This window comes from Prionailurus viverrinus, chromosome B2, assembly GCF_022837055.1.
Source record: "Prionailurus viverrinus isolate Anna chromosome B2, UM_Priviv_1.0, whole genome shotgun sequence".
Classification (NCBI taxonomy): domain Eukaryota; kingdom Metazoa; phylum Chordata; class Mammalia; order Carnivora; family Felidae; genus Prionailurus; species Prionailurus viverrinus.
In genome coordinates, this window is record NC_062565.1 from 33,766,545 (window position 1) to 33,790,140 (window position 23,596).

The window sequence follows — 23,596 nt, forward strand, 5'->3', positions numbered from 1 at the left end:
TCCTCTCACCCCTGCTGCCCAGGTCCTGAAAGTCCACCTGCTCGGCCATCGCAAGCGCATCATCGCCTCCCTCGCAGACAGGCCCTATGAGGAGCCACCCCAGAAGCCCCCGCGGTTTTCCCAGCTGAGAGTGAGTTGGGGAGGGGTGGAAAGGGATCGGTGGGTGTTCTTCATATTGCTAGGAATTAAAGAAAATTCTTGAGAGATTCTTTAGAGACACTCTGATCTCTATAGTAGAGGAGTGAACGATCCTTCCCCTCTTGTTGTTGGACCAGTTCTGCCCCTGGGCCCAAGGAGCACAGAGCAGGAGTTGTTGGGCTGGTCATTTATCAATTACATGCCTCCCATCTACATCAGAAGCTTGACGGGGCCTATAATAAAGGGTTCTGTTTAAATATATGTAGAAAGTAAAATGTTAGAAAAAGCAGCAAAGCAAATATCGAAATCCCAGCAGCTGCTGGTGACAGAGCCAGTGGGGCAGGCAGGGGGCAGGAGGAGCCCCCTTTCCAGCAGTCTGACGTGAACCTGAAACAAGGCTTGAAATCCACAGCGGGACCTGTGCCCTCCCCAAGTCTTTGGAAGGAAAATCCCTGCACTGGGGTGGGCTAGAGAACCTGTGGTTTTATTTATTTTTTTAATAAATTGTTTTTAATGTTTACTTACTTATTTTGAGAGAGAGAGAGAGAGAGAGAGCACAAGCGGAAGAAGGACAGAGAGAGAGGAAGACACAGAATCTGAAGCAGGCTCCAGGCTCTGAGCTGTCAGCACAGAGCCCGATGAACGGCTCGAACTCACGAACAGTGAGATCATGACCTGAGGTGAAGTCAGATACTTAACCGACTGAGCCACCCAGGCGCCCCTGATTTTATTTATTTTTAAATGTTTGTTTATTCTGAAAGAAAGGGCTCGCGGGCACGCCCATGTGAGCACAAGCAGGAGAGGGGCCGAGAGAGAGAATCTCAAGCAGGCTCCACACTCAGAGCAGTGCCTGACAAAGCGCTCGATCCCATGTCCCTAGGATCATGACCTGAGCCAAAACCAAGAGCCACCCAGGTGTCCTGAGAACATGTGGTTTTAAAATCCTCATGGATGCTTTGTGCTGAAGCCAGATAATCCCTGACTGCAGGTTGGACTCTGAGGGCCCACGCTGAGGTCTGGGACAGGCTCTGTTCCCAGACCTGTGAGACTGAGCCCCTGACGAGCACTGGGCCCCGAGCAGGGCCCTCAGAGCCTCAGCCCACGGACGGCAGCCTCACGGCATGGGCGTTACACAGGAGATCGCCCTGAGGAGCCAATGCACAGGTGACATTCAGTCATGAAGACCTGAGGAGACAGGGCCTCAGGGTGTTGACTGGCAGCCTGTGTATTTTCTCAAAAAGAGCTTTGGATTTGGCCACGGGCCCCAGAGATCTTCAGTGAATTGTGACCGATGATTCCATCTTTGCTGAATATCAAAGTGGCTTCCCAGCCCTGTAACCATCCCTTTCTCCGTGTGGCTTCAGGCCAAGGAGGGCGCAAGTGAACTGGGGGTGCCCCCGGTGGCTGCTTGCCCGCCCTGCTTGTCGCCAGGGCTTCTTGACTCCGGGAAGAATTTGGTTGGTTTGACTGTACCTGGGCTGAGCCCAGAGGCGAGGTTCCCCACCGGCTCCTGGCCCGGCGTGCCATCTGTTTGGTGCCTGCTTGGTGTTGGTCCTTAGCTTAATGCCCTTTCTGACGGGCACACCTGCCCACGCGGGGCCCTAACCAGCCCCAGGACTGGCTGACACCTCCAGTCTAGGGACTGATCTGATGGGTTCCAAGGTTTACCTGGGTTTCTCTCCGCTGCAGTGCCAGGACTTGCTCTCCCAGACATCATCCCCGCTGAGCCAGAATGACTCCTGCACTGGCCGCTCTGCTGACCTGCTGCTGCCTCCTGGGGACACGGGCAGGAGGCGGCATGACAGTCTTCATGACCCTGCGGCACCTTCTCGAGCGGAGCGCTTCAGAATCCAGGTGGGGCAGGAGGGGAGCTGTGAACGGGAGTCCCCAGACCCCTCCACTGCCCCCGTGTCCCAGCGTCAGCAGCAGGAGGAGGACCCCGCCTCCTCCCCCTCAGCCCCACCCAGCCTGTGTCTGGCGTCCAGCCCCGAGACTCCTCGGCTGTGACCACCTGGCTGTGGTCAGCTGCCACTGCGAGGGCCTTTCCTGTATCTAATGTGGCCTCAGAAGTTCAGATCCACTGTCTCCTCTTTGACTACAGCCTCTCTCTTCCAGCCCCTCAGGCTACCGGCCCTGTTTCGCCGCTTCTTGGCCCCTCTTGCTTGTCCTGCCTGTACCCCAGAACTGCTTTCTCCCCTCCTCATCTCCACACCCTGCACCCTGCCTGCCCAGCAGAACTGCAGCCTGGGCCAGACCCTGTTCTTCCTGCTACATTTCTGCAGCCCGCTGTCGGGCGCAGCTGGGAGACACATGTGGCTGTGCCATCCACTCTCACAGACCCACCAGCCGCTGCTGGGCCCTAGGCCGCCCTGAAGCCCTTGCCCTAGGTTGGCCCCATCCTGCACTCCTTGCTCGCATCTGACAGGGCATCGCGTTCAGGGCTCCCGGATGTATTCAGGCCTCACCTGTCTGGCTTCCTGCCTTGCACAGATTCCAGGCTTTGTCTCTTATCCCCCACCTTGGCCTGCTGGTCATAAGATTGACAGGTGTCCCTCATCCCCTCCCACCCCCCCACCCCCCACCACTAAGGTGAACTTGAAATTCACTGCTTTTTCCTTTCTCCCTTTTTTTGTAAAGGTTTTATGGAGAGAGAGAGAGAGAGAGAGAGAGAGAGAGAGAGAGAAAGAACACACAGCAGGGAGGGGCAGAGAGAGAGGGAGAGAGGGAGAATCCCAAGCAGGCTCCGTGCTGTCACACAGAGCCCGACATTGGGCTCGATCTCATGAACAGTGAGATCATGACCTGAGCCGAAATCCAGAGTCGGATACTTAACTGCCTGAGCCACCCGGGCGTCCCTGCTTTTTTTCTCTTGCTCATAATTCTCCTCTCCAGCACCTGCAGATTTCCTTCACCTTTCACCAGCACAGCCATGACTTTGACGAGATTGGAAAAGCATGTTGTCCAAAAGTTTTAGTTGCTCCATATGAGGAGACTTCTGCACAGTGCTGGCAATGGAGGTCATAAATGTTTCCTAAATTTCTTCCCGCCTCCCCACTTCTACCCGTGCCCTGGTAGAAGGACCCCATCACCTAGCACCTGGGTTTCAGTGGCCTCCTACCCTCTCCCCCACCCCAGCTTCCACCTCAGGGAACACTACAGAAGGTCTCCCTAGCACTGGATACTTGCCCACCCCAGAATCACGTGGGGTGATCCCTGACTTGGATGTGAGGCTCCCAGGGACCTGGCTCCTGATCCCCATCCTTCATGCTTTGTGCTTGTTTTCTCCTCTCTGGTTTTAGTCATTTCCCGTCTCCACCTCAGAGCCTTCCTGACTGAGCCTGCTCTCAGGTGGCTTAGGTCCTGCATCCCTGGCGGGGATGAGCCTCACCTTCGCCACAGTGCCTCTGCATGGTTTGTCTGTCCCCTGCCCTCCCCACCTGCTCTTGAACCCCTTGTAGCTGGCTTCTTTGCCCTTGGGTGGGCTGGAGCTCGCAGAGAGCCCATGAGTTCCTCTGGAGTGGGCAAGCAGACCTGTGACCTTGCGTGTTCTACAGGAAGAGCACCGCGAGGCCAAGCTGACCCTTCGACCCCCCAGCCTGGCCGCCCCCTATGCCCCTGTGCAGAGTTGGCAACACCAGCCGGAGAAACTCATCTTCGAGTCCTGCGGTTATGAAGCTAATGTGAGTTGCCCCTGCTGCCCATCTCTCCTGGCCGGGACCAGGGCTCCAGTGCTGTTCTGTACGTCTCAGACGCCCCCAGCACCTAGGGAGAAGGGGGGCCTCCCAGCTAGGATGGGGGAAGGGAGTTGGGAGAGGAAACCCTTTGGCTTGGTCCCAAATTGGTTGGGTCGCCCTGCATGATAACACAGGACTTCCTAAGCCCGGTTACTGCCTGCTCCTTCAGTATCTGGGCTCCATGTTGATCAAAGATCTTCGAGGGACAGAATCCACCCAAGACGCCTGTGCCAAGATGCGGGTAGGTTGTCCGGGGCGTGGGGGTGGGAGGGGGCCGGCTGGGATAGGAGGCATCAATTTGCAGCCACCTGGGTCCTCCCACGCTGTGTACAGGGGGAGGCCGGGGCCTGCGGGATCCAAGGGGCTTGGCCTTGAGAAGGGACATTCACAGGACAACTCCTTGTTTCGCATAGAAATCCACCGAACACATGAAGAAGATCCCCACCATCATTTTGTCCATCACGTACAAAGGTGTCAAGTTCATCGATGCCTCCAACAAGGTGTGCTTCTCACAAACACTATTGGTGGGAGGGGACCCCTCCCCCCATGCCTCACCCCCCCACAAGCTGGGCGTCATACCTAGGGTGTCCCCAGCCCTGTTTATTCCTCTTCATTGCTACCACCTCGCCCAAGTGCTTGCCACTCGGCTGCCACACATCCTGATCCCAGGACCCTGCCCTTGTGACAGGCGACTATTGTCTTCCTCAGCATGGGTCCTGTGGGCCTCTTACCTGTTCACGGGCCCTTCACGGTGTGATTCTCTTCATGAGCAAAGGGCTCCCCCGACATCCCGCACTTGGAACCCCACCCTCCTGATACCCTCCCCGCCTTGCCCCCGCCCTGGGCTGGAGAGCTGGTGGTCAGATGTGAACATTTTACTCCCTCGGTTACTGTGATCACAGGTGGAAACCTCTAAACCTAAGTCAGGCGAGGTTAGACACTGTCCCCACCCCCACCAAACAAATCGGAGAGAGAAGTAGTGGCATATTCGGCTACACCCCGGGCAGGGACGGAGAAAGGTGGGTGACATAAAGGGGCTGAGGTGTGCCTCAGGGGGCCTGAGAATTCCAGACCCTGCTATCCCCCGGCAGAACGTCATCGCGGAGCATGAGATCCGGAACATTTCCTGTGCGGCCCAGGACCCAGAGGACCTCTGCACCTTTGCCTACATCACCAAGGACCTGCAGACCAGCCACCACTATTGCCATGTTTTCAGCACAGTGGATGTGGTGGGTGGAGTCCCAGCCCTGGGCACGGCCGGAGGGGGCCTGCATCCAGATGGCCTCAGTGCAGTGCTGTCCTGGTGCATGGATGGGTGACACTTAGCAAACGTTTTGGTTCCGAATGAGGCCCCGGGAGCCATCCAGTCCAGTCCCTTTTATACAGTGAGGAGACTGAAGCACACAGAATGAGAGGCGCATCCAGGGTTCCAGTGACCAGGCTTTTCCCACTTCTCCCCAGGTGTTTCTTAGGTCAGCCAAGGTCTCCCCCAGGCTCTTTGTCAACCCACCACCCTATCCTCTATCAGCAGTCTCCCTGAAACGTCCTCTGTCTCCCTCTTGGGGGCAGCAGTGCCCTCCTGACATGGCCGTAGGCTTCCTTCTCCCAGATTCATGCCCAGGCAGGGCTCTGGTGCCCAGGGACAGCGGTGCAGCAGGGACTCCCTCTGCCCGGAGACAAGACCCCCGGCCCTCTCCTCATCCCCCGTCTTCTGTCCAGATCCCTGCCGTCCTTGGGGAGAGCAGCTGGTTCGCAAGTCTCTGTGGCTTCTGGAACACAGACAGCTAGGCATCCTCAGCCCCGGGACCTCAGTGCTTGCTCCCGGCCCGGCATGAGACTCGGGGCTCTGCCGCTTGCTGGCTGTGCCGTCTTAGAAGTTCCCTCTCCCCGGCTCCTCATCCCAAAAGGGGCTATAATGTGACCGGCTTCATGGGGTTGTCTTGAAGGTTACGCGAGCTCATCTACCCCATACTCGTAGTTCCTGGCACTTCCCCTGTAGCTCACATTTTCCACATCCAGTCATTTCTGCCGTAACACAACGTACGTGCTTCTAACAGTCAACATGCTACATAAAGTCACACAATAAACACCAGGGAGGATCGAACTGGGGACACAACACTCAGAAACTTTATCAGTGACACACTAGAAAAGATAGGAACCTAATAAAAACACCGGCACCGCTTTGTTCATATTAAGTGGTTAAGGCATACATAGGTGTCACAGCAGGACCCTACCTTGAGAAGGACCTGAAGTTGGCCGCCCCCGGCGGCCCATTTGCCAGGGGAAAAGAAGGCAGAGAGCTGGAAAGAGAGACACCCGGATGGAGGGACAGGGTGCAAGGAGGGTGCGGGGCGGCACAGCCAGGTGGTGAGGTGGCAGGCCCCAGGGTCTCCGGGGAAAGCTGAGACGCCGGGTGGAGACGGCGCGGCTGGGCCTGACTGGCGGGCCAGCTGGGTGTGGGCTTGGTCCCCTAGTGTTTACAAAGTCCTGCTTGAGGAAACAAGACGTGTGTGATGCTTAGATTGTTCCCCAGCGTTATCGGTCACTTTGGGACAGATTTGTGTTTTCAAGCCCAATGTTCTGAATTGGCCGAACCCTAACCTGTTCAGGGGTCACCTGCGCTCAGGGCTGTGAGGCCGGGGCAGGGGTTCGAGCAAACGGATGAGGTGGCTCTTCAGTCTCGTGTGCTAAAGTCATGCTCCGTCTCCTCCCAGAATCTGACCTACGAGATCATCCTGACGCTGGGGCAGGCGTTCGAAGTGGCCTACCAGCTGGCCCTGCAGGCCCAGAAGTCCAGGCCGATGGGGGCCTCCGCTGCCGAGACGGTTGAAACAAAGTCTTCCAAACCGGTGCCTAAGCCTCGGGTCGGCGTGAGGAAGTCAGCAGTACGTGGGCCGCAGCCGCCAAGAACCCCCCCTCCCCGGGATTCGAGGGCTTGGGTGGAGGGGGCTCCAGGAGGGTCTTCTCACACTGCGGCCGGCCAGCCGGCCGGCCCCTTGGGGAAGCACCGTTATTTCCTCTCACGGGAGGTGGACAGCTGTCCCCCCGCCACGGGCTTCTGTCCCCTCCCTTGCCAGGCACCACCAGGGCCCAGCCGGTGGCCGGCGTGGGGCTGCAGAGAGCGTGGCCCGCAGCGAGCCCCCAGTAACGTCACCCTGTGTCTGTGTCTGCTTTGCTCTGCGCCCCAGGTGCCGCTGCCCCCCGATAGTCGCTGTTGTTACTGTCACACCTGCACCACCCATCGTCCTTCTTACCTACCGCTGCCGTCTGTTAGTCCTGGAGTCAAGGTCTTTACAGCTCCTGCTGTCTGTGTGTCAGTCTCCCCGAAGTGACCGTGAGCTCTCTGAGACACTAGTGGCCTCCCCCTCTCTGCCTGCGTGACATTCTTTCCTGAGCTCCCCCCGCCCTCCCCGCCATCCCTGTCTGTGCTTTAGCTCTCTGTTTCTCTGTGTGTCCTCTCTCCAGAGGGGCGCTCCAATGGGGTGCCCATTGTGGTCTTGCCCAGGGTGCGCTCTCTGGTCCCCCCCTGAGGGGCCTGAGGCTTGGAATTTCCCAGCCCCTCGCCCCCCTTCCTGTCACCCTCAACAGATTTGGGGCTTCGAGCCTCACGCTCAGGTCAGGCAAGGCTCCTTTACCTGAGCAGCTCTGAGAAAGCCATGGGAGAAGTTGTCCCTGAAGAGGCCTGGAGGTGGCCCTCCCATGATGCTCCAGGGAGGGTGCCGCTTCTGCCACCCTAGCCCCAGGGAGCTTGCTCTTCGAGGAGAACAGGGGCTGCCCCTCGTGTCCCTCATGCTGGCACGACGCCAGCGCGGCCCGGGCGGGTAGGAAGGACAGCTGGGCCCTGTTGCCCCCCGGCCAGGTACAGCGCGCCCTCTCTGACCCCTCGCCTTTCTTCCTTGGCAGCTGGAACCGCCCGACACGGACCCAGATGCCCAGTCCCATGCCAGTGTCTCCTGGGTTGTGGACCCTAAACCAGACTCTAAGCGGAGCCTCAGCACCAAGTATGAGACCACTATCTTCTAACCGCCCACCCCCTGTCTCCACTAGTCTCACTGTGCCTTGCCATCCGACCTCTGCTCTTCTCAGCTCTCCTTCCGGCTGCCCACCCCCGGTGGGCCCTGCTCTCCTCCCGGGCGGCAGCTCTAGACCCTGCACACTCACAGCTCGTACCCAACACCACCGGACACTGTGAAGTCCCCCCTTGGGCGAGGACAGCTTGGTGGGGGAGGGGGTGAGTTGCCTTTGAGGTGGGCACCAGGAGGGCTCAGGGGGCCCTGTGGCACCCAGGAAGCCTCAGCGGGCAGGCACTGTGAATCCTGAGGGGCGGGCGGTCTTCGAGCAGAGTCCAGACAGCACCCTCTGACTAGGCCGGGCGCTCCGTCCGCCCTCCTCTCCTGTCTTCCGTGCTGAACCACAGCCGGGAGCCGCTGCCGGGAGCGAACTGTCCTTTTGCACCTTTCCTGACACAACCAACCACTGTGACCACCTGGTGCCAGAATCCCCTCGCACTCCGCTCACGGCTGGCCTGCGGCCCCGTCCCTCTCTCCTCTGCCGTAAGGTGCTGGTCTCCCTCCAGTGAGAGCCTGAGCTCGGCGATGCGTCTTGACTATTGTCAGACTGCGTTCTGTGAGGGCCAAGGTCCTCGGGCACAGGCCTGACTCCACAGCATGGAGCTCTGAGCATCTGAACACCCGCGGGCCGGCTTCCCTCGGCAGGTCTCTGGGTCCCGATGAGTCTTCCGCTCCGAGGAACGGGACGGCATATATGTGGTCGGCCCCTCGTGTCTTCACCAGTGAGTCACAAGGCCCGCCCTGGAGTCTAGCTCACCGAGGAGGAAGGCCTTTCTGTAGGACCCGGCAAGAGGGAGGCCTGTGCCCTGCACACACGGTGCACCTTCTTCCCTCACAGAACAGAGCCGCTCAAGGACAGGGGCCTGGACCGAGCCACTCCCATTGTCATCCAGGGGCTGACACTTCTCCACAGTGTGGGGGTCAGAGCTAGTCAGCCGTCACCTGGTCCTTCCCCGTTCGGCCACCCGCAGCCTCTCGACTCCTCCGAGGGGGTAGGCTGTGCGGTCTGTTCAGCACCAGCGGCTGGGATCCTGGAGCCGAGGCTGTGAAGAAGCCCCGCCTTGTCCGGTGAGGGCAGATCAGCTCAGATGGCAGGAGACGGGAAGGCAGCAGTTCCGGGAGGAAGCAGTGCAAACGTAGGATAGCCCGGTAGAGGAGCCAGGAGGCGACAGCGATTATTTTAGAGCTGAAGCCCCAGTCGATAAACCAGGGTGGGTGCCTGTGCCGGCCTGCCTGTGCTTGTGCCTTCCTGAGCAGCCGTGCTGAGCCAGAGGCGGCCGTGGGCCACGGGCGCTCGGAACAGCCACGAGGGCGCTCAGGGGAGGCTGTGAGGGACCTTCTGCTCTGCTTCCATGTTTCCTTTCAGTTTCCTCCACCTTGTGCAGGCCCCTTTGGTTAACCCTCTCCTCCCCCCGTTGTGTTTGCTTCTGCCAAGCTGAGCCACCGAAGGAGCCAACTGTGCCGCGGAAACACAGACGTGGGGAGCACAGGCTCCCGCCGCCGCCACCGCCGTGTCACCTGCGCTTTGAGGACCCAGGCCCAGCCTCTGCCTGTAGCAGCTCCTCAGGGCTGCTCGGCCTGGACCTGCCACCACCAGGTCTCACAGAGCGAGCTGCACTCCAGGCCTCGAGCAGATGAGACTGGAACTCCAGAGAGCCAAGAAGTGACTTGTCCAGAAGATGTTTTTTAATAGAAAAAAATTTTCTATAAAATGAATTTTTAAGACTTGGCTCAAACCTCTAGGTTAAACTGCCAATCTTTAGAGAAATGGCCATCAGATCAGAGGACAGGGGACCTGAGATTGGCTAAAAGGCCAGTCTGTCCAGGCTTCTGTCCTCGGGACGGGACCTTGGTGTGGTCCGGTAGGGTGAAGAGAAGGCAATGGCCCGTGGGTGAATTGAAAGCAGGCACAAGTGGGCAAAATTGAGTAGGTCTGTTAGAGTCCACTTTTCAAACCCAGCCAAGCTAGTTGCCATTCCTTATGAACTGCACGACTTCTTGTCCCGTCTAGAGCTGGACACAGCCTCAGCAGTGAAAACACAGCCTTAGGGGTACCCGGCAAAAGGAAAGACTTCCAGTCCGTTTCTGGGGTTCCAAATGTGAAGGCCCAGGGGCCAGACAGAGCTGAGCGAGCAGCCCCTGGTGCCACGAAGTCTGAGCCAGCACCCGGAGCTCTGGGCCGCTCCCCAGCCTCTGACCTGGCGGTGGTCAGAGCGCCGGCCCACACGCTCTCTGGCGACCTCAGACTGCCTGAGTTCAGTTGGAGAGAAGCAGCAGCTTTGTTTTGGGCATTAATGGGTAGGTCAGCTAAGACTGCTACCTGCCAATTTGTGATTTGTCTAATCGGGTCTGTGTGATTAGGACTCACTTTGATTCTCTGAATTATTGGTTCCACTGTTGTATTTCAGCTGCTGGATTCATCCCTGGCTCTAAGTGTGGAGAAGGCTATATTTAGCCTTCTTGGGTGACAGTCAACTTGATTCTCCCCCAGCGTGGCCTTCAGGGCAGGCTGGGGTCCTGGTGCAGCACTGCCACTTAAGCCCTCCTGCTGGCTTGCTTTGCTTTTAATTTGGAATCTCGCTCTGTGCTCAAGTGGCGAAGGGAATGGGGAGGGAGGTGGGGGGGACAGAGCGATTCCTGTGAGGCTGAGGCAGGGCCAGGTCAGCTGCTTGCCCAGTACCTTCCAGAGTAGGGAGCGGAGAGGAGCCTTTTCTCCCGCCGGTGATTCAGCAGACCTCACGCTCTGCTGGCGCGGTGCAGGCCGCTCCCGGGACCAACATTCCAGGTTCGGTGGCACTTCTTTCCCAGTGAAGGTGGTGAATTGAAATTCTCTGGTGGTTCTGTGCAGGGAGAGTGCTCTTGGGCACACTCACAACCCCTGCGGTTGGCCAGAAACGGAAAGCCCGGCCCCGTCCTCCTGCTGACTTGCTCTCTGCCCGCCACCGCAGGCCCCGCCAGTCCCCTCCTCTCTGGAGCAGAGGCGGGTAACACCCCACTTTCCGGTACTAAACAAGGACCTCGACACCCGGACGCTTGGCTTCACTTCCCACTTCTTCCGAGGCCCGTGAGCTTCCCATCGGCGGCCGCCGTGCGATGTCCCGCCCGCCCCTGCCGGCCTCGAGCCTCTGACGGAGGAAACCCGAGGGCCGTGCTAGTGCCGGCACCCTCGCCTCCACCCGCGGACGGCCTGGCCTCCCCCAGTGTGCCTCCCGTGCGGGAGGCCCCCAAAAGAAAACTGTGTAGACACTACGATGAGCTGCTCAAGCTTTTTGTTTTTAAATCCTCTGTAGGTGTTTCCTCCCCTTGAAGCTGCTATATCCTTATTTATTCAGGGTGTTGTCATGTTGGAAAGCCTTGGCTAGTCTGCTCCGGCGCTGGGTTTCGTTCTGAGATCGGTTTCTTTCTGAATAGTCAAGAAGGGTAGGGACTGGATCTTTCTTTCCTTCTTACTTTTCCTGTGGGGCAGGTACTCTTCTTTCCCTAGAAAGGGATAGCGTAACTTTAAGGACAGGCTTCAAGCGGAAAAGCCCCTGCTTCTGCACTTCTCTGAGTCTCGCTGCGTTTTCTGAGCTGTGCAGGAGCCCTTTCAGGCAGGACTGGAAACGGAGTCAGTACCTGGCACCGGCCTCAGGTTCTCTGCTTGCTTCTTTCCCTGTCGCCGCCGCCGGCTGGCTGCTCTGAGCAGTAGGACCCCCTGACAGGCTCTGCATTTGCAAATGCTCCACATCCCTCTCTGGTCTCTAGCACCGGATTCTAGAGGGAGTCCCTGAGAAGCTTCTGGCTGAGCAGGCAGCAAACATAGTTGCAGTTGTTACATTAGAAAGCTAGTCTGACCTCGGTCTGTTTCCGAAATGCCCAGACCTGCAGAATGACTGTCAGATGCAGTTCACAAAAGTGTTGTTGCTAATGGTGTGGCAATGGGACTGAATTGTAATAAAAATGTTATTTAATCTTTGTCTCTGTATTTTGATACTTGAATGAATTCCCCTTTTATTTTACTGTACATATAATTGTTAATCTGATTTTGTCCGAATTACGAACATCTTGTGGTACCAAACATAACCGATCTGTGCAACAACATAGACTGACCTCACTACATGAGAGAGAGTGTAAATATCCCTGGGCTTCCAGCTTTGGTTTTGTTATTTTCATAACTGTACAACTTAGAACAGACTGAATTAATAAAGGAGAAGCAACATGAAACCAGCCTTACTTTTGGGGAGTTTTTGAACTGGAAAGCTTCTTGATTGTTTTCTGGCAGGGCAGCACAGGCCGTCTGCTGGCTCTGGGGGGGGGGGGGGGGGGGGGGGAGTCAAGCATCCCACCGGTGTGGGTGCAGGGATTCCGCTCCGGCTAGCGTGCCTCAGCGGGAGGCTGCCAAGGATCACCCGTCGTAGTTGGCCCTGTTGAGCTGCCAGGCCTCGGTGACTCACCTTCCCTCCTTAGAACAGCTTCTCTGAAGCAGGGGCCGCATTCTGATTATCGCCACAGCTCCTGCGTCCTTGTCTGGGCCTGTCAACCCACAAGCGTTTATTGAATGTCTGTACAGGACCGTGTTGGAGGATCCTGAGCCCTGGACCAGACATGTCTCCCTCAAGGAACTTAGTTTTAGACAAAAACTAGCTACCGGCCCGAGCCACACTGGATGGTCCCTTGAGCGTCCGAAAGGAGGACTGCTTTCGGAGCTGGGGGCAGGGGGATGGGGACAGGGAAGGAGGGGCCAGCACCTGGGTTGGTATTTAAAGGGGAGGGTTTAGAAAGGCACACACTGCACTAATAACCTCTTCGCTGACAGCATCTATATTCCAGACCCCGCTAGCAGCTTTCTAGGCACCCATCTCGTTAGCCCTCACACCTTTCTGAAGCAACCGAGGCTCAGAAAGATGACAGTACTTCCCAGGGCCAGCTGGAGAGGACCTCAGGACCATCTAGTCCAGTAGCTTCAGGCGTCCTCAGAGCCCCTGGTCCCACGCCTGCTTGCACCCAAGCCGCCTAGCAAAGAGTTTCTGTGAAATACTCCATTTGTCAAAAGGCTTTAAAAGAGACAATCACAGGGATGCCGGAGTGGATCAGTCGGTTAAGCATCCGACTTCGGCTCAGGTCATGAACTCACGCTTTGTGAGTTTGAGCCCAGACTGGGGCTCTGTACTGACAGCTCAGAGCCTGGAGCCTGCTTCAGATTCTGTCTCTCCCTCTCTCTGTCCCTCCCCAACTCGCGCACGCTCTCTCAAGAATAAACAAACATGAAATAAAAAATTAAATAGACAATCGCTGATTTAATCCAACACCCAATTGTATTTATGAAGCAAACAAGACCCCAGAACAGGGAAATGCTTTTCCTAGCTAGCCAGCTAACAGAGGAGGGACCAAATCCCAGCTTCTTCCAATTAGAGCTTTTTAGGCCAGATCACATTGACTTTGGGAAGGAGACTGAGGTCCAGTTGTGGAGAGCCTCACTTACCAGCTAGGAGGTTCATCCTCACACCCCTGTGCTCTGTGGCTCTGGCACTCTTTCCTAGGCAGAAAAAAACCTTACAGCCAGGAGAGAAAGGCCATAATTAGTATCACTGTTGCTCTGGAACAGGGTGTCGGGACATAGTGCCACTGTCATAATCCCTTTTGGCATCACTTGGAAGCCTTACGTATGGGACTCTTAGGCTGCATGACCCCAGTGCTGCAGCGCTGATCGTGCCTCGGTAGCCGGATGGGCGGGGAGACATTCCTGTCGGGCACCTGAGCCTGCCATTCTGAGCCACAGGCAGGGCTGCGGCCTGGCCAAATGAGGAGGGAAAGACTAGGAGGAGGAGCCGGTTGGGGCAGCTTCACAAATGGAAGGATGGAACACACTCACCGGGAGTGAATCTGCCTGCCCCATCCTGCCTGGCCATCCCCGTCCCCATCCCCACGACTCCCTCTAGGACGTGCTCTGGGGGCAGGGAGCTGTCAGGAGTCCAGCATTGCTATCTGCTGCTGAACGAGGTAGACCCTCTTCGTGCACTCCCTTCTCCCCCATGACACTTTCCGGCATCCTCACCAGCCACCCCCCACCCCCACCCCCACCCTGGATTCTCTGCGGTCAGGAACCCAGGCAGCTGGCGCGTTACTCCTGTGGCCAAGGTGGCTAACCCTTCAGGCAGTGGGCAGGCTCCTGGGGAGGCAGAGCTTGGCAAGCTGGAGCCCTTTCCAGAGCAGCTCAAAATGCCCTCTCCGCCCTGGCCACCTCTGGCTTCCTACAACTACAGGGTACCAGGGCCCACCTGCCTCCCAGCACACAGGGACAAGCACACCTTTCCGGATGTCCTGCAACTCAAACTGTGTGGCTCACACAGCACTGCTTGTCACCAGCTGACACCCATGAAGCACAGAGTTTAAAGTGGCCATTGCCGCTACAACTCTGTGACTGCTTCCTTCAGGATTCCGCTATCAGGAACACAGTTTTAAACAAATTTTTATCAAATAAAAGAATTTCCCCAACACCACAAAATATTCATTACCCAGTAATGGGCCTGGGACAACTGGGTAACCATGGGGGTGGCGGCGACAACACAGGGAAATTCCGATTCCTACTCACACCAAAATAAATTCCAGATGGCTCACATATTTAAACGTAGAAAAAATAAATTCCAACAAAACTAGAAGAAAATGGGGAGACTTTTATTTTCATAATCTTGGTTTGAGAAAGCTCTTCCCAAGCATGCTACAAAACTCTGAATCCATTTTTTAAGAGATTAATATATTCAACTACATAAAAGTCAAACATTCCTGCAAAGCCAAATGCACCATTTAAAAAAAAAAAAAGCAACTGAAAATAATGTTTGCATCACACATAACAAAGGACAACACTTAACAGCTACCAAAATAAACTGGAACTTCTGCTTCCAGGAAGATCAAGTAGACCTACTCTTCCCTATTCTTGCTAAGCGCAAATAAAACCCCTGGCAGAAACAGCACCGGCACAGACAAAGCCCAGACCAAAGTCTGCTCTCTGTAGCCAAAGGACCAGAACGGAGGCAGCCTGGCAAGACAGAAAACTGGTAAGACACGGCTTTGCTCCATTCTGCCACTGCAGAAAAACAGCAGCGGCCAGCAAAGGCCAAGGGGACTTAGACCTCCCCCCTCACCAGGCAAACACGGTGCCCCCAACTCCCACTGGGGTGGTATCGAAGGAGACCTAGTGGAAACTCACCAATGCCTGGCAGTAACGAAGCTGCTCCCGAAAAATAAAATAACCAAAATCAAAATCCCCATGGATGGACTCAACAGCAGGACGGATGGGAAAGAGGCAGAATCCAGACTGGAAGGAAAACGAATAGAGTCTCAGGGACCTAGGAACCCTAACGTAAGATCAAACTTTTGTGTCAGCGGAGTCCCAGAAGGAGAGGAGAAAGGGTTGGAAAAGTATTCGAGGAAATAATGGCCGAAAACTTCCCAAATTTGGCAAGAGACATAAACCCACAGATTCAAGAAGCTGAGCATACCCCAAACCAGATGAACCAAAAGAAATCCATCACATATCATATCCAAGGTACATCATAATTACATTTCTGAAAACGAAAGACAAAAATTTCTGACAGCAGCAAGAGATGAACCTTGCCTACAGGGGACACATAATGTGAATGATGGTGGATTTCTCAGTAGAGCAGTGGAGACCAGAAGGAAGTAACATATTTTTCAGGTGCTGTAGGAAAAAAAGAGCCAGGTCCCATAGCCTGCAAAAATCCCCTCTAGGGATGAAGAGAAGTCAAGACATCCTCAGATGAAGGAAAAGAAGGGACTCAGCTGCAGACCTATCCTCAAAGAGTGATAAAAAGGTTGTCTAAACAGAGGGGAGATAATATAAGAAGGAGCCTTGGAACACCAGAAAGGATGAACAAACATTGAACAAAAATATGGGTAAACTCCATAGACTTTCTTTCTCCCCTTCAGCTTTCTAATGTGTTTGATAGTTGAGGCAAAAATCATAACACAGTCTAATGTGTTTCTAAATATTTGTAAAGGGAATGTTTGAAACAATTATCTTTTTTTTTAAGGGGAAGGGGCAGAGGTAAGGGGGGGTGGAGAGAGAGAATGAGAGAGAGAGGGAGAGAGAGAGGGAGAGAGAGAGGGAGAGAGGGAGGGAGGGAGAGAGGGAGGGAGAGAGAGAGGGAGGGAGGGAGGGAGAGAGGGAGGGAGGGAGAGAGGATCTTAAGCAGGCTCCATGCCCAGTGCAGAGCCTGATGCAGGGCTCAGTCCCACGACCCTGAGATCATGACAAGCCAAAATTGAGTCATATGTTCAACCAACTGAGCCACCCAGGTGCTCCAAAACAATTATCATTTAAATGGGGAGGGTAAATAGATGAAAATGGAGGTAAGGTTTCTATTCTTTGTTCGAACTGGTAGATGACATCACCAGTAGACTGGCAAGCTATGCATACATATAATTCCTAGGGAAGACACTAAAAAAGTTATGCAAAGAGATAAACTCAAAAACACTATGGATAAAATCAAAATGGAGTGTAACTTTTTTTTTCAAGTAACTCAAAGGGAGACAGAAAAAAGAAGATGAAAACAGAATAACTAGAAAACAAAATATGGCACACTTAAGCACTAACATATCATAATTACACTAAATTAAATGGTCTAAAAACACCAACTAAAAGAGATTGGCAGAGCAGATTAAAAACATGAACTATATGCTGTCAAGGAAACACACCCCAAATAATATAAACAGACTGAGCGCAAAAGGATAGAAAAAGATATACAGTGTAAACATCAATCAAAGGAAAGCAGGAGTGGCTACATTAGTATCTCATAAAGTAGACTTCAGAGCAAAGACAATTACAAGAAAGAGGGGGCATTATATAATAATAAAGGGTCAGTGCACCAAAAAGACACATCAATCAATGTGTATATGCCAAACAGCAGAATTGCAAAACATGTGCAGCAAAAACTGACTGAATTGAAAAGGGAAAGAGACAAATCCACAAATGCTATGAAGTGTGTCCCTCCCAAATTCCTATGTTGAAGCCCTAACACCCCAGTGTGACTGTATTTGGAGATAGGGCTTTTAGGAGGTGATTAAAGTTAAATGAGCTTATAAGGCCGAGGTCCTAAATCAATTGGATTGCTAGCCTTATAAGCAGAGGGAGGGAAGGAGAGATCTCTCCAGACACAGGGGCAGAGGAAAGGCCATGTGAGGTATACATAGCAAGAAGGCAGCCATCTATAAGCCAGAAAGAGAGTCCTCACCAGAAACTGACCCTGTTGGTCCTTGATCTGGGACTTTCCAGCCTCCAAATATGTGAGAAATGAATTTTTGCTGTTTAAACCACCCAGTCTGTGGTGTTTTGTATGGCAGCCTGAGAAGCCTAATACAATAAATATAGTTGGAGACTTTAATTCAATTGGAGACTATCAACTTATAGAATGAATAGAGAGAAAATCATTAAGGATAGATTAGAACTCAACACCACCATCAACCAAAAGGATCTCATTGACATTTATAGAACAATCTGGCCAACAACAACAGAATACATATTCTTTTCAAGTGCGCATGGAACATATACCAAGATAAACCAATCCTGGGCCATAAAACAAACCTCAACAAACTTGAAAGAATTAAAATCATATACAGTGTGTTCTTGAATCACAACAGAATCAAAGTAAAAATCAGTAACATGAAGATAACAGGAAATCCTCTAAACACTTGGAATAAATACACTTCTAAGTAACCCATGAGTCAAAGAGAAAGTCTCAAGGGAAATCAAAATACACACTAAACTGAATGAGAATTAAAATACATCATTTCAAAATTTGTAGGACAAGGTAAAGTAGTGCCAAGAGGAAAATTCACAGCACCAAATGCATGTACTGGAAAACAGGAAAAGTCTTAAATCAATATTCTAACTACCTTCAAGAGCCTCAAAAAAGAAGAGCAAAATAAAGCCAAAGCAAGGAGAAGGAAAGAAATAATAAAGATAAAAACAGAAATCAATGAAAATGAATGCAGAAATTGGGAAAGTATCAATGAAACAGAGCTTGTTTTATGAAATAACCAATAAAATTGACAAACCTGTAGCCAAACTGACAAAAAAGGAAGACTGAGATTACCAATATCAGGAATGAAACAATGGCTATCACTACAGACCCTGTCGACATCAAAAGGATAAAAAAAGAATACTATGCACAACCCTACACATATAACTTTGGCAACTTAGACAAAATAGACCTATTACTCAAAAAACACTCACAACTCACCCAGGGTGAAACAGATAATTCAAATAGCATTATAAATATTGAATCCATAATTTAAAAAAGTCTCCAAGACTAGATGAATTCACTGGAGAATTCTACCAAATGTTTAAAGAGGAATTAACACCAATACTACACAATTTGTTCCAGAAAACAGAAGAGGAGGAACACTTCCTAATTCATTCTATGAACTAGTATTACTCTGATTCCAAAACCAAAGTACAAGAAGACAAAAACAAAAACAAAAAAACCCACTATGAACTAATACCCCTCATGAATATAGGCACAAAAAATCAGTAACAAAATATTAGCAAATACAATTCAGATATGTAGAAAAAGAATTATACACCATGACCAACTGAAATTAATTCCAAGGACAGGAGGCTGGTCAATATTTGAAGATCAGTCGATGTAATCCAATATATTAACAATCGAAAGAAAGAAATCCCATAGTATCTATTGATGCAGGAAAAAAAACCTGACAAAATTCAAATCCCATTCATGTTTAAAAACTCTCAGAAAAAAATGGAAATAGAGGGTGAACAATAGTTCCCTAAAGATGTCCACACCTTAATCCACATAACCTGTGAATATGTTACCTTACATGGCAAAAGATAATTCACACATCTGATTAAACCAAGAATCTTGAGATGGGGAGATTACCCTGGATTATGGGCCCTAAATCCAATCACAAGTATCCTTATAAAAGAGAGGAAGAGGTGGGAATGCAAGCTGGTGCAGCCACTCTGGAAAACAGTATGGAGGTTCCTCAAAAAACTAAAAATAGAACTACCCTACGACCCAGCAATTGCACTACTAGGTATTTTTATCCACAGGATACAGGTGTGCTGTTTCGAAGGGACACATGCACCCCCATGTTTATAGCAGCACTATCAATAATAGCCAAAGTATGAAAAGAGCCCAAGTGTCCATTGATGGATGAATGGATAAAGAAGATGTGGTGTGTATATATGTATACACATATATACACACAATGGATTATTACTCAGCAATCAAAAAGAATGAAATCTTGCCATTTGCAATTACGTGGATGGAACTGGAGGGTATTTTGCTAAGTGAAATTAGAGAAAGACAAAAATCATATGACTTCACTCATATGAGGACTTTAAGAGACAAAACAGATGAACATAAGGGAAGGGAAACAAAAATAATATAAAAACAGGGAGGGGGACAAAACAGAAGAGACTCATAAACATGGAGAACAAACTGAGGGTTACTGGAGGGGTTGTGGCAGGGGGCATGGGCTAAGTGGGTAAGAGGCACTAAGGAATCTACTCCTGAAATCAGTGTTGCACTATATGCCAACTAATTTGGATGTAAATTTTTAAAAATAAAAAATAAAATTAAAAAATAAACTAAACTATTAAAAAATAAACTAAAAAAAAGAGAGAGAGAGGAAAAGGGAGCTTAGATACACACAGAAGAGGACCATGTAACCTCCATGTGACCAGGGAGGCAGAGATTTGAGTAATGCAGCCACAAGTCAAGGAATGCCAGCAGCCACTAGATGTTGGAAGAGGCAAGGAACAGATTCTCCCTAGAGTCTCCAGAAGGAGTACAGCCTTGACCACTCTTTGATTTCAGCCCAAACTGACTGATTTCTGACTTTCAGAACTGAGAGAGTATATTTCTGGTTTTGTTAAGCCACTCAGTTTGTGGTAATTTTTTACAGCAGTCATAGGAAACTAATTCGTCCCTAGAGCCTCATGCAGCTCTGCCTACACCTTAATTTTAGCCCATAAGACCCACTGTGGACTTCTTACATCCAGAACTGTAGATACTAAATTTGGCTTGTCTCAAGGCACTAAATTTGTGGTACTTAAAACAGACAGGGACTTCTTCAACTTGATTAAGAACATTTACAAAAACCTACAACCAACATTATATTTAATAGTGAAAAACTGAATGTTTTCCCCTTAAAACTAGGAACAAGGAAAGGATTTCACTATTACCAGTCTTAAAATTCTAGGAGTTCAAACCATTGCAATAAGGCAAGTAAAGGAAATAATAGGCATTTATATTAGAAAAGAAATAAAACTGGCCCCATTTGCAGAATACATGATTATCCTTGTAGAAAATTCCAAGGAATCTACAAGAAAATTAATAAGTGAGTTTAGCAAGATCATAGGATACAAGATAAATGTGCAAAAGTTAATTCTATTTCTAGAAATGCACATGTGGACACAATTAAAAGTAAAACACCGGTTAAATCACTCAAAAAAAATTCTTAGGTGTAAATCTAACACGTTCAGGACTTATATAAAAACTACACAGTCCTAGGGCACCTGGATGGCTCAGTCAGAAGAGCGTGTGACTCTTGATCTCAGGGTTGGGAATTCGAGGCCTAGGTTGGGTATAGATATTACTAAAAAATGAAACTCAAAAAAAAAAACAAAGACAACTACACAGTCCTGATGAAAGAATAACTGGAGGGATATACCATATTCATGGACTGGAACATTCAACTTAGTAAAGGTATCAATCCTCCCAAAATTGATACACAGGTTTAAACATAGTATCTATCAAAATTCCAGAAAGGTTTTTTTTGTAGATATAGACAAGATTAGTCTACAAAAATGCAAAGAAACTAGAATATCTTAAAAAAAAAAAAAAAACTTTGAGGGGCCCCTGGGTGGCTCAGTTGGTTAAGCGTCTGACTTCGGCTCAGGTTATGATCTTATGTTCATGGGTTTGAGCCTTGCATCAGGCTGTGTGTGGACAGCCTAGAGTCTGCTTCAGATTCTATGTCTCCCTCTCTCTCTGTCTCCCCCCCCCAAATAAAATCATTAAAAAATTTTTTTTAACTTCGAAAAAGAAGAATAAAATGGGAAGAATCAGTCTACCCAATTTCAAGACTTATTATATAACTAGAGTAATCGATACTGTGTTGTATGGAAGAGAGACAGACACATAGATCAGTGGAATAGAATAGAAACCCAGAAAGAGACACAAATATGCCCAACTTATTAGGTGCAAAAACAGTTCACCAGAGGAAAGGCAGCCTTTTCAACAAATGATACTGGAGCAACTGGACATTCATAGGCAAGAAAAAAAAAGTTCCTCAACCTAAGTCTCACACCTTATACAAAATTAACTCTAAATGGGTCATAGACTTAAATGTAAAACACAAAACTTTTAGCAAAAAACACTGGAGAAAATCTTTGGGATCTAGGGCTAGGCAAAGAGTTCCTAGATTTGATGGCCAAAGCACAATCCATAAAAAGAAAGCCTGATAAATTACACTTCATCAAAATTAAAACTTTTGTGCATCCAAGGACATTATCAAGAAAGTGAAAAGACAACCCACAGAATGGTAAAAAATATTTTCAAGTCATATCTGACACATCAGATCTGATTTGATCTAGTATCCAAAATATTTAAGAACTCTTACACTCAACAGCAAACAACCTAATTCACAAATGGGCAAAGGACTAAAATAAACACTTTCCCAGAGAAGATCTACAAGTGCCCAAGAAACACATGAAAAAGATGCTCAACATCACTAGTTATCAGGGAAATGTGAATCAAAACACAGTAAGATTTCACTTCACACCCACCAAGATTTCTGTAATTAAAAGAAAAAAAAAATCACTGTTAGTGGAAATGTGGAGACACTAAACCCTCATACACTGCTGGTGGGAAGGTAAACATGATGCAGAAACTACTGTAGAAAACATTTTGTAGTTTCTCAATAAACACAGAATTACTGCCTGACCCACCAATTCCACTTCTGGATATAATATACTCTAAAGCATTGAAAATAAGTGTTCCAGGGGAGCCTGGTGGCTCAGTTGGTTAAGCATCTGACTTCGGCTCAGGTGATGATCTCGCGGTTTGTGAGTTTGAGCCCCACGTTGGGCTCTGCACTGACAGCTCAGAGCCTAGAGCCTGCTTCAAATTCTGTGTCTCCCTTTCTCTCTGCCCCTCTCCCCATTCATGCTCTCTGTCTCTGTCTCTGTCTCTGTGTCTGTCTCTCCCTCTCCTTCAAAAATAAACAAAAGAAAAAAAAAAAAAAGAAAGAAAGAAAGAAAGAAAGAAGTATTCCAACAAAAACTTACACCAAACACAAATATTCACAGGAGCACTATTCACAAAAGCCAAAAGGTGAAAAACAACCAAATGTCCATCAAGTGATGAGTGGATAAATAAATTGTAGTATATCCATATCATGGAATATTAGTCATAAAAAGGAATGAAGTGCTGATACATGCCACGACATGATACAATTTAAACCTTCTATTAAGTGAAAGAAGCCAGTCACAAAAGACCTCATATTCTGATTCCATTTATCTAGAGGCAAAAAAATTCATTGAAACAAGCAGAATAGTGGATGCCAGTGGCTAGGGGGAGGGGAGAAGAGACAGTGCGAACTCCGGGTGCCTGGCTGGCTCAGTCCATGGAGCATGCAACTCTTGATCTCTGGGTTGTGAGTTTGAGCCCCATGTTGGGTGGAGAAATTACTTAAAAATAAAATCTTTTTTAATTTTTTTAATGTTTATTTATTTTTGAGAGAAAGAGATTGCAAGTGGGGGGAGGGACAGAGAGAGAGGGAGACACAGAATCCGAAGCAGGCTCCAGGCTCTGAGCTGTCAGCACAGAGCCCGATGCAGGGCTCGAACTCACGAACCGCGAGATCATGACCTGAGCCGAAGTTGGACACTTAACCGAATGAGCCACCCAGGCGCCCCAAAAATAAAATATTAAACAAACAAAAGAGCAAGCTTCTTGAGTGTGATTTCCTTCTGAGATGATGAAAATGCTCTGAAATTAGATAGTGGTGATAGTTATACAATACTGTGAATGTACTAAATGCACTACTGGTAAATTTTGTGTACTTTTCCACAACGTTGAGTATATAGCCCTGAAACCATTGGCAGGACAGAATCTTTTGTTATTTGGGTCGGGATCCCTTTCTCCTCTATGTGGAAGCACAGGAAAATCAACTCAAAATTTCTAAGAAATCGATCATTCCAGATTTTAATTATGAAGTATAAAGCAAGGGTCTTTTGTCGGCTTAGTGTCTGCATCCACCGACCAGACCTTCTCACGGGTGTCCCTTCAGAACGCTTCTGCCTCTAAGGTAATGAGGCTTCCAAAATGTGGATTTTTAAGAAATTCAAATTAACCCTTGCAAATCAGAGAAATTCATCTAGGCAAGTTTCACTGTTTATTAAACATACCCTTTTGTGGGGCTTCCCCATCCTGAGGATGTCTGTCCGGGCCCTCCAGCGCTTCTGGTCACGGCTGCACTGTTGCCCCAGCTGTGCCACCCATCTAGGCTCTCTCTCTAAAAAGGAAGTCAATGAGGAAGAAGCCCTGGGTTAACGGAGCGCAAGTCCCCCTTCTGTTGTTGGTCCTAGATTCCATGTGTTGTCGGCAGCTCACTCCGTTCCTGAAACGT

At 50.2% G+C, this 23,596-nt stretch overlaps 1 protein-coding gene across 8 annotated transcripts in view; it reads left to right on the forward strand.

Moving 5' to 3' along the window:
• Positions 1–12,145, forward strand: part of ANKS1A (ankyrin repeat and sterile alpha motif domain containing 1A) — a 180,361-nt gene extending 168,216 nt beyond the window's left edge. For 4 of the 8 annotated variants that reach the window (XM_047860138.1, XM_047860140.1, XM_047860146.1 and 1 more), the window contains 9 exons: positions 23–130; positions 1,828–1,992; positions 3,693–3,818; positions 4,042–4,113; positions 4,286–4,372; positions 4,964–5,101; positions 6,587–6,757; positions 7,061–7,159; positions 7,776–8,604. In XM_047860138.1, coding sequence (XP_047716094.1) covers positions 23–130; positions 1,828–1,992; positions 3,693–3,818; positions 4,042–4,113; positions 4,286–4,372; positions 4,964–5,101; positions 6,587–6,757; positions 7,061–7,159; positions 7,776–7,895 — 1,086 coding nt within the window. In that variant the 3' untranslated portion in view covers positions 7,896–8,604. Of the gene's footprint in view, positions 1–22; positions 131–1,827; positions 1,993–3,692; positions 3,819–4,041; positions 4,114–4,285; positions 4,373–4,963; positions 5,102–6,586; positions 6,758–7,060; positions 7,160–7,775; positions 8,605–9,377 lie in introns of those variants that run through there. The other 4 variants (XM_047860141.1, XM_047860144.1, XM_047860139.1 and 1 more) reach the window with 3 other exon arrangements.
• Positions 12,146–23,596: the final 11,451 nt, after the last annotated feature.